The following is a 22300-nucleotide window of genomic DNA, read 5'->3' as shown; positions in this document are numbered from 1 at the left end:
CTAGAGACATAGAGTGCAAGACAGAATTCACTCTTACCCGTTTTAGGTTTAATAGATAGGTTGTTCTCTTAAGGGTTGAATCCAAACCTTGAACAAGGGGTCCCACCCTCTCATTGGCTCGAGAGGGATTCAATTTATAGGTTGGACCTTAAATCGATTGTTTAATAGTGGATGAGTGAGACTTAAGGAGCAACATGTTATCTTAGGGGTAAAACAATATTTTGACCTAACTGAGATTACGAATAAACTGTGAAGGATTAACTTACCGATCATGATTATATCAGATGGACAAATATATATCTATATTAAAGGGAGTGCAACTATGAGACTTTAGTGAAATGACTCGTTAGTTAACGACTGTTGATTAGCTCGGTTTAAAAGGGTTTAGCCAATTAATTTCAAATCGTTGGAGCCATCATCTATAGGTTCATTAGGTTCCCATGCTAGCTCATATGAAATTAAATTAAAACAATATGTTGGAATAATTCGAATTGTTCGAATTAGGTAAAGAGAGAGAAATCAACGAATATATGTGATATAGCAGTCGATTATAAGTTTTAGATAGAGCTTTAAGTTTAAATAGAATTTAAATATTAAAAATATGAATACAGATTACTATTCAGAAGCTCAAAATTGATGAAAATTGTCAAATTTGTAAAAAGTCAAAATGTTGACTTTTAACTTTAAAAAGTCAAACTTTGGCCAGATTTATTTCAAATGTGATTTGAATTTTAGAAAAATGAATGCATGATTCATGCTTGGGAGGTCGAAATTAGTCAAGACAGACAAAATGGTAAAAAGTCAAAATGTTGACTTTTGACTAGAAAAAGTCAAAGTTTATCTTTGACTTAAATGGTCAAATGACAATATTGCCCTTGAACTAAAGTTAGTGGGAAAATCCAACATTTTGTTGGATAATCTCACTAACACTTAGTGGGATAGGTGGCTACATGAGATGTAAACACCTAGTCTGCTATATTCCACTAATGGTTAGTGGATTATTAGGTATTGATATTTAATAAACTAATTGCATGCAATTTTACATGTAATTAGTTTATTTAAAGGATATTTTTCGATTTCAAGAAGATTTTTACCAAATTTTGTAATTTTGAATTACAAAATTAATCATAAAATTATCATTCTCTCTATCTCAACCCTTAAACTCTCCTTCCAATTTCCATCTCTTTCTCAAATCCCTTCACCTAATCGGGTCCCACAACCGATTCTAAGTTCGAAGAATAGTGGGTTAACTATAGTGGTGGTCTTGACTTGAGTTCATGAGGAGATTATCGAGGAATCGAAAATCTTTAAAGATAAGTTTTCATTAACCTTAATTTAGTTTTAATTAGTGCTTCATATGCATGTTAATCTCTAAAGTTGTTTAGATGCATCTAGAGTGAAATTCAATCTTTTTCTGTTGCGCATGTTTCAATTTCCATCAAAAGATGAAATGTTAGGTATGCTTAATGATTTACAAGCTCCTATTGAACATGCAGAGGAAATGGAGGAAGGTTTGGAGAATGGGATGCCGTTTAATATTGGGGCAGATATGGAACAAAAAACAACAAATATGTTTTAGAAGTTATTAAATGAAGCACGTAGTGAACTAACCCCGGTTATTTAGAATTTTCCTCCCTAAATTTTTTGGTTAAGTTGATGCATGTCAAGGTTTTTAATGGTTGGAGTAACAAGTCCTCTGACATGTTATTAGAACTGTTAAAAGCAACATTTCTAATGTGTAGTACTACTATCCCTAGTTCTTTCTATGAAACCGAACGAAAACCACGTGACTTGGGCATGTGATACAAGATCATTCATGCGTGTAAGTACGACTGTGTATTGTATTGGAAGATGTCTGGTGATTTGCAACAATGTCCAACTTGTGGTGAGTCTCAGTACAAGGTTAGTCCTAACAGAGGAAAAAAAAGTATACATAAGGTATTGTGCCACTTTCCATTGACACCGAGATTATACCACTTGTTTGTATCGCAAAAATGCTCACCTAACATGAGATGAAATAAGAATAAAGAAGTTGAAATAGAGGAAGTATTGAGATATCCAACTGATGCAGAGGTATGGAAGCATTTTGATTGTGAATTTTCTAATTTTGCCTTAAATTCACGGAACGTACGTTTAGGATTCATTTGGGTTTAATCCATTTGGGAATCTGAGTGCTTCGTACAGTATGTGGTCTTTGGTATTAATTCCTTACAACTTACCACCTTGAAAATGCATGAAAGAGTTAAACTTTTTCATGTCATTGCTCATACCTAGTCCAAGATCTCCTGGTAGGGAAATAGATGTTTACCTCCAACCATTGATTGAGAAACTGAAAGAGTTATGGAAATTTTGAGTGCGTACTTATGATTCTTTTACTAGTTAGTTTTTGTAGTTGTATGCAACTTTGATGTGGACGATTAATGACTTTCTGACGTATGTGACTTGTTCGAGTGGAGTACGAAAGGGTATCATGCATGTCTCATATGCATAGGAGATAGATCGTCATTCAGGATAAGAGGAAAAATATCTTTCATGGGACATTGACTCTGTCCTCCAGAGAATCATGTGTTGTCTAGAAGTAAGCTACATGAAGGAAAGGTAGAGCATATGGATCCTCCAATGGTAATGAATGGACATGAAATCTACGAACAACTAGATTTGTTGAAGTTTCCAATTATGAGTAAACATCATTCATTAAATGTTTGTGACAACTTGGTTGTTGAATATTGAAGGAAAAACCAAGGATACCACGAATGCTCGGTTGGACCTACAAGATTTGAAAATAAGAAAGGATTTACACCTGATAAAAAGTTCGTAATAGATTGGTAAGCCACATGCGAGTTACATGTTGATTAGCAACGAGCGAGTTGCATTTTGCAAGTACCTAAAATCAGTTAAGTTTCTCGATGGATTCGTTTCTAATATTTCATGGTGTGTGAATGATAGAGACGAAAAAATATTAGGTCTGAAAACACACGATTGTCATGTTTTGCTACATTGAATTCTCCCTATTAGTGTTCGAGCATATTTATTGAAAAATGTATACATTGATATTATTGATTTATGTAGTTTTTTTCATGACTTATGCACAATAACGAGAAGAGTAAGTGATTTAGACCGATTGTAAGTACATATCATAATCATACTTTACAAATTGGAAAGAATATTCCCACCTGCCTTCTTCAATATAATGGTACACCTTGTTGTTCACCTACCAATCCAGGGTTAGACCACTAGACGACGATTATAATTATTCTCAAGTATCTTAGGAGAACGAAAGACTACATGCTTATGTATAGAGTTAAGGATTTGATCCTTACAGGATAAACTAACTTTGATTTCCAAACCGATAAGTATTCTAGGAAATCCACATTGTGACGTAGCATCAAGCAAGGATGCATTGCAGACTCTATTATGGAGGCTGAGTACGTCATTGCTTGTAAGGTCGCAAAGGAAGCGATTTGGCTCAAGAAGTTCCTGCATGATTTGGAATTTGTTCCAAATATGAACATACCCATCACTTTATATTGTGATAACAGTTGGATGGTAGTCAATTCTAAATATCCTTACACCCACAAACAAGGGAAACACATTAAGAGGAAATATCACCTTATACGAGAGATTGTCCAACAATGGGATGTGATGGTCACCAAGATCGCTTTAGAGTACAACATTGCTTATCCATTTACGAATACTCTCACGGCTAAAGTGTTCGAGGTTCATCTAGAAAGTCTAGGTCTACAAGATATGTCCATTAGGTAATCTAGGGCAAGTGGGAGATGTGTAATGGGTATGAGGATGCCCTAGTTTACTATATTTGTATATATACATTTTATGTAATATACTTGTACATTTTACCATTTCTAATGTTTGAAGATGACTTTATTATGTATATCCTATAAAGACTCGAGTTTTAGTCAAAGTGAGAGTTCGTTGGGTCTTATGTCATAAAACTCGTAGATAGTAAATATAATTCATTGGCCGCTATTAATAAAGTGTTATTATTATAATTTCAATAAGTGTTATTGATTATACTATTATTTTTGTCTTAATAACCTAAATCCTATAAACTAACATCCTAAGCTATTTGATGAGTCTTGAACAATATCTACAGACATACAGGGATCAATGTTTGAGATCAGCTTAAAGGGTCTATAGTAGTAGGGATAATGATGACTACCTTATCTTGGTAACACTATGGATATGACTCACTTTGTATTTGATACAAACGCAATGATTCAAAGCATTCATGTAAGTGACATACAAGTGAGGGTATCCTAGGCAATGACTTTGCATAAGGTCGGACCACGAAATAGTAACCACTAGATGTAACTTCTTCAACTAGTTGGATTTCTATTTCATTAGGATGACTTAGGTAACCTAGTCTTAATCCTAGGTGTATTATGAACTTCTGTTTGCAAGGGATTGTCCTTTGATTTGTACGGGTGAGAGTAACCAGATTTTTGACTCAATATGCTAATCATTTTGGGGACAAAACCGGGTGGGGAGTTAGGAACATATCACACAAGATGAAATTCACTCTTTCCTGACTTTAGGGTATGTAGATGAGTGTTCCCTTAAATGGTATCTCAGGACTTGAACAAAGGGTCCTACCCTCTCTATGGCACGACAGGGGTTTCTGATTAGTGGTTGGACCATAAATAGGTTGTTCATTAGAGGAGTATTGGTATTTAAGGACTAGAAGTAACCTAGGGGTAAAATAGTAATTTGACCCAGCTGGTGTTACGAACACTTGTGAATGACTAACTTACTGTTATTGGTCTATATCTGTGTACACATAAATATATCTATAGTAAGAAGAGTTCAATTGTGAGTCTTTAGTGAAGTGTACACATAGTTAACGAATATTGATTAATTGGCTGATTAATGTGGTTAATGAGTTTAGCCAATTAATCGTAGATTGTTGTAACTTCTGATCTGTAGGTCCATTAGGTCCCCTTCCTAACTCTCAAGAGTTTTGAGGTTTATTTATATTGGTTGTAATTTGAAATGTTCAAATTTACTTTTGAATTAATATAATGTATGGTGATACATTATAATATAAAGTTTATATTTTAATTAAACTTTATTATATAAATTTTGGATATGATTCAAAATTAATTTAGGAGAGAATAAAATATTTGAATGAGTTCAAATATTAGTTTAAGGTGAATTAGATTCATATTAAAACTATAGGTTATGTGAGAGATATTCATTTAAATATATTAATTAAATATAGTTTAATTAATTATTATTATATTTTATTTTATTTTAAATTAAATTAAAATGAAAAACGTGGGTGGTTCTCCCAGTAACCCAAAATCTCTCAACTCCTTCTTTTCATCTTAAAGAAAAGGGAGGTAAAAGGACCATTGAGAAAAAAGGTTTTTTCTCTGAAAGTTGGTACTCTGTATTTTTCTCTAAAAAAAATGACGCAGTAAAATTCCTCTTTTAATTTTGGTTCCCACAAACCAAAATCTCAACTTGGAAAATAGGAAGGTTCCAAGTAGTGGTGCCCCAATTTGGTGATTGATAGATCTAGAGTTTTCAACGAATGTAAGTTCCTCTTTATTTTGTCTTTGTAATTTAATTTTAGAAGCATGTTTAGCCTTACAGTAATTTAGTTTCCGTATTTTTTTTGCCAATTACTAGTATTTTAAATCCCAATTAAATTGAGTTAAAGCCTTTGTTAAATCTTCCGATGTATAGGGCTTTCATCCCTTCATATGAGACATGTTCGAAGTGAAGGATGTTGAGAATGAGCAACCAAATGTACTTAAAATCGTTGTCAGACATTGTGTGGATGAACACATTGAGGATGACACTCTATGCAGACTTGACATTGATCCTGCAGTGGTGGAAAGACCAGTTATGCGTCATGTCATTGATGACTTCATAGACAATGATGATGAACAATTATCACATCAAAGCGGATTAAGCGACAACAAATAATAATGACGAATCACATATCACATATTTCATTTTTTATATATATTCAGTTTGAGGTACACTTATTTGTTTAATTAATTTTGGTTTTTATGTCTACAGGTATTATGTCATCATTTTTAGCGATTTTGAGGAGACAGATGCTCTGATTCTTCTGTTTGACGACACGTTCAATAACGAGGAAGGATAATCCTCGGTGGACAACACTTTAGGTTAGTCTCGTTACTTTGATGATAATTGTGTACACATATAGAGTAGTTTTGTTTTTTTATAGTATTTTGTTTTCTTAAGTGGATGAGCCTCAACCCTTTCCATCTCTTAGGAGACATCAACAGTCCCGAAACTTGGAGTTGGAGAGGTATGTTCATAAACATGGCAAGATTTCGATTACCAGCACCCTAGGAGTGGAGAAGCCAATCTCTTCACATGTTGTTCGGTTTAGAAACACCATTGATTTATGTGAGAAGGATACATTTCCAGTCCACTGCCTTAAGTGGTCAAGTGCACTCTACAGGTAACTTCAGTAATGAATTCGTATTTATTTTAAACGTGCATAAGTATAAACCTAGCCAATACGTATGTTTTTTTTACTTTGTAATGTTATTTCGTGCTTGATTTTAATGATCAAGCACTTACTAGATTTGTTGAGCATCAAGTGCTCACATCTTTCAAGGAGTTCAGGGGAGACTGTCATAGACATTTTAAGAAGTACAATGACCTTGAACAGGTACGTGCCAACCCACAGCACATATTGGTGAATCGTCTAGAGTGTTGGCACTTCCTATGCAATCACTATTTTGTGCCGAGCATTTCAGGTGAGATTTACATATTGCAATGTTACATTACTTCATTTTTTTGTATGCATGTATAATTTTAAAAAAATATTTGCATGCAGGAGAAATTAAGGATCGATAAGACTACTAGACAGAAGCAGCCTTACAACCATAGTAGCGGGTCTAAGTCGTTTGTACAAAGACAACACGAGCTCGTTGAACATCGAGGTCAGCCAATCGACTATATGAAGTTGTTTAGAGAAACATATGCTCGGAGTAGCCAATTCGTTTCATAGGCGGTTGTGGATGCGCTTATAAGTTTATGCCAATCTATTGTCTTATTTTGTACTTTTATTCATGACTTCGTAACTTAATTAAAAATTTTGTTGCAGAGTCAAATTCTTGAACTCTAGTCCCAGTCCACCCCAGAGGGTTCTTAACCACTCTCCGAGGACGAGATATGCGAGACCGTTTTAGGTAGACGATTGGGCTACTCAAAAGGTTTTGGTTAGGGTGCCAAGCCCAAGTCCCGAAAGAGTGCTAGTAAATCTTCGACCTCATGTTCGCAAGAAATGTACTCTAGGGAGGTCGAAGAAGCTAAAGTCTTAATTGAGCAACAAAGAATCAAGCTTGAAGAAGCCAAACGCTTGATTGAAGAACAAAGAAGTACATTAGAGCTACATGCTCAACAAATGCAACAAAATGTCCAACAGATGGAAAAAATGAAGAAGATGATTGAGGAAAGAAGTCGGCCATAGAGGAAAACGTGAGCACTTGCAGTATGTACTTTTGAACTTTTAAGTTGTTTAATTTTCCTTCGATGATATATATATCTAAATTTACTTTTATGTCATTGTAGGTGTGAGCTTGTGGGAATATGGCGTCCATGGCTATTAGGGACCAATGTATTCTTTTCTTTTCTATATAATTTCTTTACAACATTCAAAATTGTTAGACAATTTAACTTTTAATTTATAATATATTTAATTTTGATTTGGTATTTTATATAATTATTTAGTAATCTGTTGCTTATTTTTTACAATTTTATTCAATTTAAATCAAATCGGAACCGAAAAAAGTACCACAAGATTGAAAGAAAAATTCAATAAATTAAAAAACAATATATTGAAAATATCTCCCGATGCATGAAAAGCGTCGGGAATGATGTCTATCCCCGACATAGTGAACAACGCGTCGGGGAATGTTATCTCGACACTGGATCGGGGAATGCTATCTCGACGCCACGTGGGGAGAAGCCTTTTCCCGACGTCTACATGGGTCGTCGGCAATGTGCTACTCTCAACATATGGGTAAGACATCGGTAGTGACATTTTTTTTGACGTCACTTGTCCGTCGATAATATAAGCATCAGAAGAAAGGAAGTCCCAATGTTGTCCCGTTTGCACATCGGGAATGGGTTACCCCGATGCATTATTGTCGACTTTCTTCTCGACGTCTACATGTACGTTGAGAGAGCTTTTTCCGACGCCTTTGGAATCTTCGTCAATGCATGCCAGCGTCAGGAGAGCCCTGATTTCTTGTAGTGTTAAATCCATTTTTTATTTAATGACATATTTATTTATCTCATCATCGAACCATTTTATTGTGAAGCAAGCCTATAAAAAAGGTTTTTTTCCATAGTTCGGATGGATCAGAAAATACATCTCCCATCTTTTTTTCTTTTTCATCTCCCTTTTTTATTTTCATCATTTGTTGTTTTTTTTTTCGCACAATCCGAAGGTGTCGGTTTTGGTGCAGTTGAGATGACTATTTTATCTTGAAAATGACGTAGAGCATCCAATTCCTAACTGTTTACACATCAAACAGAGCTGTGAAATGTCTTAAAAAAGGTGTAATTTGCGACTCAATTACCTCTTCTTACAAGCTTCTATTTTGTAGGTTTTTTTGTAACTGTTGTCCATTCCATTGTTGTGTACATGTTCTACAGAGACTAAGTGATAAGACTATATCTCAAAACATCCATTATATTGTCGAATTTGGAACTTCAACGACCCAACTGCAATTTAAATCAAATTGATAAAGGTATTTTTAAAAACTGATTACATATACTTAAAAAAATGTTTAGATGTAATTTGACCCAAGTGTCTGTAACACCACTTGGGACAAATCACCATTTTATTCTTGGGTTGTTTCGAGTCCTCAAATACCAGTGCTCCCCTAAAGAACAAATTGTTTATAATCTAACCAATAAACATAAACTTCTCTCGTGTCATTGAGAGGGTAAGACTCTTTGTTAGGTCTCAAAGATACCATTAGATACCATTTAAGGGAAGTGTCATCTACTTACCCTAAAGTAGAGAAAGAGTGAACTTCATCTTATGTGACTAATTATGTTTTTAGCTCCTCACTCGGTCTTATCTCCAAAATGATAAGCTTATTGAATCACCAATCTGGCTACTCTCACTCATACAAACGAGAGTTCATAACATACTCTAGATTAAGACTAAGTTACCTAGGTTATTCTAATGAAATAGAAATCTAACTAGTTAACGGGGTTACATCTAGTGATTACTATTTCCTGGTCTGGTATTATGCAAACTTATCGGATAAGATACCCCCACTTGCATGTCACCTATATACGAATGCACGTTAAACCATTGCATTTGTATTAAGTACAAAGTGGGTCGTTATCATAGCGTTACCAAGATAAGGTACCCAACCTTACGCCCATACTATAGACCCTTCAAACTATATCTTAAGCTTTGATCCATATGTTTGTCTCTACATACAGTTTAAGACTCCTTAGGATAGATTTATGTTATTAAGACAAAAACTAATAATATAATCAATAAAATTGTATTGAAATTATAATAATAAAACTTTATTAATAACGGTCAACATATTACATTTACTATCTATGAGTTTTTAAGACATAAAATCCAACATATCTAACCACGAGATATCTGGTTTTCCTTATTGTAGATCTCATCCAAACCCAAAAGCATTTGTCTTCTAATCTGTAAATAATTCTTCCATTCGAGAATTAACTTTTCTAGTCGTTTGGAAAGTCTAATGTATATAGTCTTCCTTTTCCTTTAATTGAACTTCAAAGAGCTCTTCGGTATCTTCACAGAGGTATTTGGCATTGTCAAAGCTCAATAGCTAGACTGCAACCTCTACCGTCATTGAATTGTAGAGCCACCAAAGTAGAAGGAGATCAGTCGTGATCTACTGCTCAAATTTGGGATTTACAACCCGCGTAGTAAAAAGTCAAGATGGACAACATGGTAAAAAGTCAAAAAAGTTGACTTTTGACTTAAAAAAGTCAAAGTTTGACTGTTCACACGAGATTTCTGGAAAAATCTGATTCGTGGAGTTGAACTTGTGTTGATATTGTATTTATGTTGATTTGATGCGATGTGGTTCGATATCTAGATTTTGATCTTCTGATTCTCTCTCGGTTGAACGCTTACGCTTGATTTGAGGAAGCGAGCGGAGCTGTTCTTGAAGTTGGAGTCTTGGAAGAAAGCTTGTATCTTCAAAGGAGCTTCAATCTTCGAGGGTGGTCGATTTCAAAAGTTGGGTAGTCTTCTAGCTCTCTGGGAGAATTCTCTCTAGTCCTTCTAGAGCAAAAAATTTCCCACCCACAAATGAAAAGAACTCTCTGTTTATAGCCCGATGGGCTTTTATGGACTTGGGTTTAGTTGGTCCATGGACAAGACCCATGTACTCAATCACATGAATTTGGGTCGTAATATTTAACTTTGAGCTAAATTAAGCTTATTTTTTGGCTCAATTAAATTTAGCCCAAGTAAATAATATTTAATTGAACCAAAATAATTAATTTGATCCAATTGTCATAATAAAAACATGTGACATCATTAGAATTGTCCAATTTGTCTTTAAATTTAATTTAGGACACATATCAGTTTTTAGTTAATCTCAAATACAGTAAATGACGAGGCAATTTGTGATTGGTTCCAAAATTTCTTATTAACATTGATTTTGACTTAATTGGTCAAATGACCATATTGCCCTTGGACTAAAGTTAATGGAAAAATCCAACATTTTGTTGGATAATCCCACTAACACTTAGTGGAACAAGTGTTTACATAAGATGTAAACATATTGCCTATTAAGTTTTTTGGTGAAATATTTTCATGCATTTTGCATGTAGATTTTCTATAAAATTGGTTTTGAAAATTCTTTTGAAGACTTTTGATAATTTTAGAAATTATTCAAATTTTTAACAAAATTGTCTCACCTCTCTCTTTAACCAAATAGTTGGTTTCTTCCTCATTTTTCCACCTCTCTCTCATATATTCCTTCACTTAACGGGTCCCACAACCCGATTCTAAGTCTGGAAAATAGCAAGTCAACATTAATGGTGGTCCTGGTTCGTGATCATGAGGAGATATCGAAGATTGGGAAGCTACGAAGGTAAGTTTTTCTCTTAACCCTAATTAATGTAATTAAGGTTGTTATTAAGCATGTTAACTTCTAAATTAGTTTAGATGTTTCTTGAGTAATTTTTCGATCCGTTCTTCCGCTGCGCATGTCTCATTTTTTCATCAAATCACACTAGGGAAAAAGAACTTCTTATACTCCCCAAATTAATTAAATGAAGTACACACTCAAATTGATATCTATTTGACCACAATCTCACAATCTTATCGACAGTAGCATAGAACTAGATTGGAATAAAAAAATGTGTAGTTAAACATAACTAATAAATTTAATATTAAATTCCCATGAATCAATTTTTAAAAAATTAAAAAGAAACTAAATTAATATTGAACTACTGTGATGGCAAAAACGAATGATGAAGAAAGTCACAGTGATTAAACCACTGTCGACACATATGAAACCACTATTAAGAAAATCTAAAAAACCATTATGTTTTGTTTGAAATCCGAACTAAAGAAGATATATTAAATTTTTCTTAAAATTGTTACGAAGATAATCAACACAACAAAACAGGAAAACATATATGTATTATAGATATGATCCCAATGAATTCACGTTTTCTTCTTAAGACAAATTTACTTAACCTAGTGCTTGAGTTTTGAAAGTAATTGTCTCTCAGAATAGAACATATCACCTTTCTTTTAAGAGTAGCACTCCGATTAGAAGATCAACGAACGAAACTTTGTGGATCTACCGAACATCAAGATTGTGGATAATGGAGAGAAAATCTTTTGGAAGAAGACAAAGGATTATGAAATTGATCTCTTCTTCAACCAAATAGAAAAGGACCTTATTTATAGACTTATTCGTGGTCATTTGAAAAGTCATGTCCTTTCCACAAATTTAGTTATTAATACTTTTCATTTTTCATGAAGTGATGTATCTATTCATGATGCTTCCGTTCATGAAGAAACACAAATAGTTATTAGTTTTTCGTGAAATGATGCATCTACTCATGATACATCCATTTATGAAGAACCACAAACAATAACCATTTATTCCAACATAGCCATCCAAATAGTAGGAGATTAGTAGTGCTAATCAACCGCTCAAATTTAGGATTTTCAACCCACATAGTAGAGGAGCTTGAAGTTGCACCCAGTTTTGCAGCAACAACATCGCTTTCAGATGCACTTGATTCTCCAGTCGATTATCTTTTTTGGGCAAGTTTCTTCTCTGGAGAGGTGATCTGCAAGCTTATAGCTCTTGAGAATAGGAAGAGCTAGGGTTTTCATAGAATAAAATTTCCTGTCAAATTTGTTGTTAATTTGATTCAGCAACTGATTCAATGAGGGGTTGCTGAAATTTATTGAAGGTCCTCAAATCAGCTATGTGGCATTGACCATTTTCTCAACTCTGGAACGCAAGAAAGTAGGAGAAATTTTATATACATTTGCTTGCCTTGAAATATGGCCGAATAGTCATTTTATATACAATGAGATCCCTTTAAAATAATAGAAGAAAGCCCACAATTATAAGGAGATAAATTCAATCTCCCACTCTGATCATTGTACATAGTCCGACCCTCAATCGAACGAGCCACCACCATATTATATTGGCCGACCACCTAGGAACAAAGTTAACTCATTCAATGTGGGTTTTGATTATCAATTCCCGAATCTCATCCAAAATGGCACCTTGAGAAGACTCTACTAAACCCAAAACAAATGACTTTCAAACTATATTTAAGAAAACATGTGTTGATTTTTCATTCTTTATTGAAATGTATTTGTTGACGAGACGTAATTAATTCAATTCGACAAAATTTGAGTTTCCAGACGCATTTTGATTTAAAACAAATATATAAATCAAAAGAGGAAAATGTGTCTACGTAACATTCCTAATATAAAGTCTAACCGTATTCTTAATGTGTGACACGTCTCTTAATTCATTACACAGGCACATTCATTATAAATGCATAGCTTGTCCAATAACCACAAAAAGGAAAAAGAAAAAAAAAACTCATTTTTCTAAATAGTTTCAAAAGCGTTATTTCTCTCATTTTTAATTTAAACGTCAACATGCCCCTGATTTATTGTATTATTATTTCTTGCTTGATCTACAATATTCATTTTTTAAATTCAAGTGAAATTCTATATATAAAACAAAACTATATTTTAAGTTTTCAAGAACAAACTTGATTTTTAAAAACATTGAAATAAAATTTGATAAAGAAGAAAGATAAAATGCATTGGTGGAAGTAATACTTATAAGCTTAATTAGATTTTAAAAATATCAAACGGGACTTCTTTAAACTTTTAATTTTTTTTTAACAAATTTTAAAAGTTTACTAGTGATATTGAAATTTTCATGAAGAATTCAAGTGTGTTTAAGCTATAGTATGGAAGTTTGGAGAAAGTAAAAAAAGTTTTTGAAGTTTTTTTTAAAAGAAACCAATGGATAATAATTTGATTCTTTCTAAATGCTTCTTTCTAATTTATTCACGTTTTCTTAATAAAAACAATATAAATTCATTTGTCAAATTATTAATATCTCACTGAAAATAAAAAAACTCTAACCATATTAATAAATTTATTTGAAATTGTTTGGATTTATGACATGGACATTATTTGCTTTATGGTTTTAGATATCAGAAATGTTTGTTGATATTGTTGATACAAAATACAAAGTTGAGAAATATTTTTATAATTTAGCCAATAAAATATGTATTATCAACCAAACGTTAAACCTTCCCTCTCAAAAATAAAATAAAAGGAAAAAAGTAAAGAGAAGAATAATGAATTGAGTATTGAGAAACGAAAACGTTAGAAAGAAGTAAATGGGAAGAACCTTTAGTTGTCTGTGCGCTCATATTAATTTTGACGTCGCAGAAACAGCCAAATTCTCCACAACAAAATCCCTTATTTGTATATATATATAAGAAGAATATAAGGTATAGGATTATATTATATTGTTGGGAAATTTGATGAAGAATAATGAGATCATCAGAAAGTGAAAGTAATAGTAATAGTAATAGTAATGGTAATTGGGGAATGTTTGAAGAAGAAGAAGTAGAGAAAATGGGAGGATTCGTAAAAGGATCAGATTACATAGAGGTTAATTGTGGATGCACAAGCAAGAAATATGGAGATTTCTGTGGTAAACTTAGGGTTTCTTCTTCTGGTCATTTTCTCATCTTCTGTTTCTGCTCTGATTCCTGTAATGCCGGTAATCTCTCTCTCTCTCTCTTCTCTTCTCTTCTCTTCTCTTCTCTTCTCTTCTCTTCTCTTTTTATTAATTCCATTCTCAATCACTTGTTCAAAACTACTGTTTTTTTAAACCCGATTTTGGTTAATTTTGATTAATACTTTTTAAAATGTTATTTTGGTTCAGGTGTTTTTAACTTTGGTTTTCTTCCATCTCTACTATGTTTAACTTTGTTTCCATTTCATTCTTTTATACTTTTTGACTTTTGTTCTACTTCTGAAAAGTAGAAAAGAAGAGACTAAGATGGACATTTTCTACACTACTAATTTATGGATATTTAAAAGGTATTGGAGACTAATGAAGAAAGTTAAAAATAGAAGTACTAACACTAAAATGAACTAGATTAAATAAGTAGTTATTGTTTCAAATGGGGTCTTAGATAGTGACAATATTATTAAAATTTGTAATGATTTAATGCATGTTTGTATTGAATTTCTAGGTGTTCATAAGTGAAAAATGTTTATAAATACTCATAAAGTAAATTAGATTTCACCCTTAGGCCTTTTTTATTTATGAGGCTGTGATACATTTACACCCTATTGACTAAATGTTGATTGAGAAGATATATGTTTAGTACTAAATATACACCTTATTGACTAAAATTACTTTTAATCATGTTTTTTTAATGACTTAAAACTAAAACAAATATTTCTGGTAGGAAAATTTTAAAATCAAACATTAATTTGATTTTGAATGGTTGAAGTCATTTTCTGAAGAGATCAATCAAGATCATGCCCTCTGGTTCATTATCACTGAATTATCTTTCTTCCAGTTTTGAAGTCCCACGATACTTTTCTTAGTGATTCAAAATTAGCTGTGTTTGTATGAACTTGATGTTAGAGAAGTATAAAACCAAACATCAAATTGATTTTGGAAACGTTTAAAGCATGTTTTCAGGTGATCTTTAACATTATTATTTTATAACCACTTTCAAAATATGCCATTAGTATCCACCAGTTCATGCTGTTAATCTTTCATTAAGTTGTTAATATTTGTGATTCACTTTAAATCATTTTTATATAATGTCGATGTGAGTTAACAATATAATGAAGAACTAAGAGTGTCAAATTCATGCTATATTTGTATTAGAAAAAAAAGCAAGGATGATTGAACTTTATTATATACCAATTTTAAGGCATAAATGTGAATTCTAGCCACTCAGTATTTTCATTTATTTCAATCTAAAATCTGAGTGGCTACAACATTAAACTCTGTATTACATCCTAACAAATATTTTTAAACAATAAAGTCAATTAAGTAGTAAAATTCTATAGAGTTGAGGATTGAATTGATAATCCTTTTTTCAAGAGAAAAATTGAAGTACAAGAAGATAAATGTATTTTCAAATCCATATATTATTCTTCTTGTTCAGTGTTGTTTTGGGGTTGAATTTATTAGGGACGATGACTCCGGAGGAGTTTGAGAAGCATTCTCAAAGAGAGGGGATCAAGAAATGGAAGAGCAATATTTGGGTCTCACTTGAAGGACTTAAGGTTCCACTCTGGAGAACTTGCTTGCTTAAATACTATAAACATTCTCAAAATGAGGCCAACTGGACTTCTGGTGCTCTTCGTCGCCGCAACTTCCATCGTGATGAGTTCATCCGCTGCTCTCACTGCAATAAGGAACGACGCTTTCGTCTTCGAACTAGAGATCAATGTCGGATCTACCATAATGCAATCACTAATCAAAGATGGAAGTGTGTTGATCGTCCCTACGACATGTAAGTTATGCCCGTCTTGTAATTTGTTCAGAATCTGTACCAGACTTAACAAGTGAATATTGTTAATATGAAATAAAAAGTATTAAGTTTAGAGCAATGATTAGGTGTCTTCTATATTCCTTTTTTTAACACATCCAATTTTTCTATTGAAATGCATGGAGAGATTTATACAACCTAGAAAGCATCTAGTTATTTTTAAGTTTAAGCTCCATGACAAGTAAAGGGGTTGGAATTTTATTTCATTAATAATTGAGTTGCCTTGGATTACAAGTCTTGTCAACCTGCATTTCAGAATAACATGTGATGACGACGAGGAGCGGGAGAGTCGAAAGAGTAGTCGGGGCTGTCCACGATCGTCAAGGTGTCGAGGCTGCACGTCCTGTGTTTGCTTCGGGTGTCTTCGATGCCGCTTCTTGGACTGCCTTTGCCGTGCTTGCACTGATTTTGTGCAGAACACAGCACCTTGAGCTTGCACTACTTCGTATTTGAAATTGAAAATTGAACTATGGCCGTTTTTACGGTTAGAGCATACAGCAAATCCTTATTTCTTTTTAATGAGTAGAAGTTATTCATATGTTAGTGCATGCATGGAATAAATTTGGCAAAGAAAAAAACTGTTATCCATTCTTATATTGCATTATTATTTTCTTTTAATACAACGATTTTTCTTTTAGATTGGAAAACATATCAAATACAGTTAAGTTAAAGCTCATTTTGGTTTTTATATCGTATAATTATTATATATTATAATAATTAATATGCCAAAACTTGCTTCTTCCGGTTGGCAAGAAAAGTATGGATTTGTTTGAATTATTAAGTTCTAAATTCAAAGACATTAGAAGATACTAAAGCAATGCGCTAAAACGTTTTCTAGGATGTGATTTTCCAGGGAAAAATATGAGTTTATAGTACAGATACAAAAGGTGTTGTAAAAGTTTTACAACTGTTTTTCTTTGGAGTCAATGAGTTAACATAGAGTTGTGTTGAACTACAAAAAATACAAGGAAGAATTGTAACTCTTGTTTTCCTAGTCGAAACCAATTTTTTTTTCTTACAGTCATTTGATCTTCTTCTACTCAAAAGGGTTTTGACATGATCAGCTAATGATGAAGTTATTGCTTTACTACCCACCAAGTCAGTTTTGCTTCAGACTTCCATTATCCATATGCTGAGGCTAAAAAAAATGGCACTTTTTTTCTGAATTGTGAAACAATGAAAATAACCAATTCATCATCCCTTCGGATATATAATTCAAATCTTCATCTGGAATTTGACAGACATGCCTATTCATGGGCACCCCTTTCAAAGCAATGCACCCACATGTTTCCAGGTACTTCAATTTCCAAAAGACGGTTGGTTCTTAGATTATCCATTAGATTTGTGGTTGTGGTTGTAGCTGTAGTTGGGGTTGGGATTGAGGTTGCAGATGAGATTGGGATTGGGATTGGGATTGGGATTGGGGTTGGGGTTGCAGCTGTAGTAGTTCGGATTGAGGCTGGAGTTGCAGTTGGGGTTGTGGCTGAGATCGACATTGCGGCTGGACTTGCAGTTGTTGTGCCTGGGGCTGGGGCTGGGGCTGGGCTTGCAGTTGCAGTTGCAGTTGCGGCTGGGGCTGAGGCTGGGGTTGTAGTTGGAGTGGGGGCTGGGGCTGCCGCTGGGATGGTAGTTGTAGTTGGGGCTGGGCTTGCATTTGTTGTTGAGGTTGGGATTGCATTGGTTGTCCAGCAGACCACCGATTCCTACCCCGGCCCCTTCGAGCACCGGCAATACTAGAAATCAACGAGTGACCGACATTAGTCAAGGCACTGGGTCCCATCAGCTTTAAGCCAAAATCTTTCACTAGATATGACAGTCTGCCTTCATCTTCTCCAATTGCAAGTTGAAGCTCACGTGCTTGTTCACGGGATACAATTGTGTAAAGCAGCAGCTGTTGTTGTAAGGGGTCTTCACAATCGTCTGCCAATACTTCGTCGTTGGAACTTTCTCCCTTACCTCTGAATGTGATTTTCATGACCCCCATTGATTTTTCATAATCTAGTGAGGAATTGAAAATAAAGGACAGATTTCCAACTTCAATGTCAGGTTTCCTAAAAAGATCAGCCAGAATATCTTGTCTGAGACTTTTCGTCATGTACTTCCTTGAATTGTTTGATCGTCCCCGAGTTGCTTGGTAAATACATGAAGCTTCTCTTAGCCCACTCAAGAAGGCACCATGCATGGTGGCTGGATATTGCTTAGTTGTGGCCTCACCGGCAAAGAATAATCTGTTCCACACACTCTCTGCAAGAATGTCGTAATCGTTGCCAGTAGACCCAACTTGAACATGAGAGTATGAACCGTAAGAAAATGGATCGCTGCCCCATCTTGTACATATTGTCTGTATTGGATCCGGCACATCAATCCCCTTGGGGCTGAAAATGCCTTTAAGTAGAGAGCTAACTAGGTTAAACGAGAAGGTCTTGCTGAAATATTCATATGACAATTCAAGACAGAAACTAGAGAGAGATCATACCTCTGAGAATTCCAAGTACACGGTGGAGCAACACGGTCGGATCTGTGCATTCAAACGCTTCAGCAGCTTCTCCAGCAACTAGAGCTATAAGAACTGCACCTCCAGAAACAGTATGATTACCATAAAACAAAAAGAACTCCCCTCGCTGATGGCAATGCTCTCTAAGACATCCAAATGTATCTAGGTCTTCCCCCCAGAAAACATGAGGAAATGTCATTGCAACCTTATTCAGTAATCCAAAACCAAGTCGGTCAATTGCCGCCAGCTTCCTTTTAGGTAACTCTGGTTCAAACCTGATATGCTTTCGCTTTAGAACCCCAAGTGGAACCGTGCACAAGACCATATCTGCTTGAAACACTTGATCTCCAGCTATTACTTCTACTCCTTCATTTCCATATTTAATAGTGTCAACAACCTGCCCATAAAATATTGGAACTCCTTCACATAATGCTTTTATCAATCTCCAATTACCACCTGCAAGGAAGCAGTGGTCACCGCCCATTTCATAAGGGTCATCTTGATCCCAATGCACAGCAGACAAATTTGAAACACATCCTGCATTTGCGTACTCCAAGTTCGCTATATGCCAATCAAGAAGTTGTCGTTCATCCTTACTCCGAGCCACAGCATACAATTGCCTGAGTTTTTCTAAAACGGTTCCAAGAGAAATGTTATTTGCCAATCCTCCCATAATCTTTCTCAGTTCAGTTACTTTGTCTAGTAATTTATTAAAAATGAACTCAATCTTGGCATCAATATCCTTTCCAATCAGTGTTCCATCAGGTTTATACAATGGACAATTATCTCTAACCTTATGAAGTGGAATGGAAAGTTGTCTAGCTAGAACTCCAAGAGGATTTGCATGGATACCAGTAATGACACTACCACCAAGATCTACGGCAGCAAATTTCCCCTCCTGCCCCATCTTTTGAGTATAAACTCTTCCACCAGGTCGATTCCTACCTTCCAAAACAATAACCTTAAAACCAAATGATAATAGCTGCCGCGCTGCAGCTAACCCGGCAAGACCTGCACCAATAACAATCACAGTTCCTTCAGATGCCTCCTCTGACACTTGAGATGTAAAGGTTGGTGAAACACCAAAGTTTATATATCCATTGTACAGAAGGAAATCATATGCTGCACTAATCAAATGTTCATACTCATTGCTCACAGTTTCTTTAATCTGTCCTTTCGAAAGCCACATTCGTACATTACCCCGCCACCTTGCAAGGATATGATTTCTAACAACAATGTAATCGTTCTGCTCTTTCCCACCCAATTTCTTCACCACCCCTGCTTTAATCTCCTCGTCAAGCAAGGCGTCAATTGGGAATCCAACCGACAATGCTATCATAGCCTCAATTTCGGTCTCTTTCTCTAGATCCTTTGCCGTTTTACCCTTCTTCTTCTTCTTCGAAACACCCCCTATATGCTTCTCTACAAAATCATCCATTAAATCCTCGTCATAATTTCGCGAAGTAGCTTTCTTCCGCGAGGAACGCTTCAAAACCAAACCAGGGGTCCTATCCATCATTCTACAACACGTTCCTAAAAAATTCAATCCGTTTAAACATTTAACCTTAAAAATGAAACCAAGAAAAGAAAACCCATCTGGCTAAATAGTAAATACTCCTTACATACTTGACTAAATTTCAACCAACCAGCAAATATCTATCCAGAAACTCCATTACAGGCTTCAGAAATTCAAAAATAAAACTGGCACGCTCTGGTTGAGTAATTAAGCATTGAACGCAACCCCTCGGCAAAAAGAATTTGAATAAAGAAACGGAAAATTTACTTGCGCTGATGGAATTTCTCAAAAATACTGTTCGTAATCGAGTAGAAGGTTTGAGATGGAGGAAAGAAAATCACAGCCCCTGGCGTAAAGAATGGAATTAATAGAAAGAAAAAAAGGAAAATAGAAAGAAGAAAACGTATCTGGTAAAGTTGAGGAGGAAATTGGAGAGTCGAAATTGGCGAGTCTGAAGGTATAAGTCTGAAGTGGAATCGACGAATACAATTAGGGCATCTCACCTGCATGGGTTTAAGGCAAGGGATTAACGAAGAAGAAGGGAGAAATTAGGGTTTTTAGGCCAAACGATTTTTAAAAAGGAAATTTATTTTGAATTTTGATTGCTGGAAATTTGAGCAACACAACCATTTTTTTTTTTTACTCTCAACAATTCCTCTCTTTTCTTTTCTTTTCTTTTATCTTTTTTTTTTCCCTTCAATTTCGACCTTTTGTTTATTTTTCATTTATTTATTTTTACAATTTCTTTTTGTTTTTGTTTGAACCTCTGGCTTTGTGAATAAATTTGATGTTATTTGCATTACGTTCGTGACCACATTTGTTTGTTTATTTCATGATAAGTTTATTTGTTTATCCATGAAAAGTACATTTAACATACGAAACTTGAACAACCTCCGGCGTTAAATCTCAAATGCTAAACCAAAAATTTCATTTTCATCTCTAAACAATTTAATTGTAATGATTCAATTTTAGTTAATTCAAGGTCAATTTTATAACAATTTAATTCTTGAAAAATTGTCAATAAAATAGACAAACTATTTATACTTTATTACAATATCAAATGTAATAAATTTGTGTTTTTTAGTGGGTTTTTTTTTATCATAGAAGGTAAATAGTTTGTATTTTTTTTAAAAAAAAACCCCTTAATTCTTCAACTTTAGTATTTAACAATTTATGAGATTAGTGTTATGATAAACCTAATATTATAATAAAACTAGTCTTATGACAATATGCATTCGGGTGAAGGATTATGATAGATAGTGTTATGATAATATGTATTTGGGGAAAATGTTATGATAATATGTGTTTAGGGAAAATGTTATGATATATATTAATGTATTTTCAATAAACAAATTTAATATATTGATTTTAATAATATATTACTTTTCTGTAACTATCTATTGTCTTATTTTTCTTGCATACCATATTTATTCCATAAAATTGTTTGCAAATTGTTATGTTTCACCTTGTTTTTTTTTTCTTTGTGGTGTTCACACATAACGCAAAAACCTGTAAAGCAATGCAAATAAAATTTGGAATATGAATTTTTCAGAACAGGAATTTCATTACTAACAAAATGTTCGTACAACAGTAGAATTACAATACATATCGAAAGTAGAAAAACACAGTGAAGCATATGAAGTAGTAAATATACGAGACAAACAAAGGAAATGAAGTAGCAATCAAGCATTATCTTGGAGAATAACCATGCAGTAGTCCAATTTAAGCTTATTTAGGACGTCCAAGAATGCTTTCATGTCGTCCACATTGTGCATCAGTATATGCATATAGCGAACCTTGTCGAATCTACTTAGTTAAGGGATTTCCTGCAATTGTCTAACGTCCTCCACATGTGTTGCGCTTGCTTCTTGGTGGCGTACATTTGGCCATTCTGCAATGGTCTTTAGCTGGTCATTCGCATATTCCCTTGCATTTCGAATGATTTCTGCCATTTCTATTGCCTGGCCTCCTCGCTTCCTCTTCAACCCATTTGAACTAGTCTTACCCTCACTTGAGCAACCGGGTTGTGTACCCATGATGTTGTTAGGAGACATGTCTAGTCCCTGACTATATACATCGTAGGAATCTCTATATCGTTGCATTGTCAGCAGGAATGTCTCAGCGCGCCCTTCCATTGCATGATCTTTCTAAATACGTCATACAGATAATCGTAATGG

General features: G+C 34.3%; 2 protein-coding genes across 4 annotated transcripts; one reads left to right on the top strand and one right to left on the bottom strand.

Moving 5' to 3' along the window:
• Positions 1–15757: 15757 nt before the first annotated feature.
• On the top strand, positions 15758–16081 carry LOC103495003 (protein ULTRAPETALA 1-like). The gene has a single exon (XM_008456426.3). It carries the CDS (start codon positions 15758–15760, stop codon positions 16079–16081), a length of 324 nt encoding a protein of 107 aa, XP_008454648.2.
• An 850-nt stretch (positions 16082–16931) lies between these two features.
• Positions 16932–20758, bottom strand: LOC103495004 (lysine-specific histone demethylase 1 homolog 2). 3 transcript variants are annotated; one of them, XM_008456428.3, is made up of 3 exons: positions 20234–20758; positions 18590–20140; positions 16932–18498 (listed from the first exon to the last, which is right to left on the bottom strand). In XM_008456428.3, exons 2-3 carry the CDS (start codon positions 20124–20126, stop codon positions 17450–17452), a joined length of 2586 nt encoding a protein of 861 aa, XP_008454650.2. In that variant the 5' UTR covers positions 20127–20140; positions 20234–20758; the 3' UTR covers positions 16932–17449. The 3 variants fall into 3 exon arrangements, with proteins under 3 accessions (XP_008454650.2, XP_008454652.2, XP_008454649.2); XM_008456430.3 differs by lacking the exon at positions 20234–20758 and having other exon boundaries at positions 18590–19618; positions 19753–19902; XM_008456427.3 differs by having other exon boundaries at positions 18590–20758.
• Between the last annotated feature and the right edge of the window lie 1542 nt (positions 20759–22300).

This window comes from Cucumis melo, chromosome 4, assembly GCF_025177605.1.
Source record: "Cucumis melo cultivar AY chromosome 4, USDA_Cmelo_AY_1.0, whole genome shotgun sequence".
In the NCBI taxonomy this organism is placed as follows: Eukaryota; Viridiplantae; Streptophyta; class Magnoliopsida; order Cucurbitales; family Cucurbitaceae; genus Cucumis; species Cucumis melo.
The sequence above is the reverse complement of the archived record's forward strand: the minus strand, read 5'-3'. Positions and strand labels throughout refer to the sequence as shown.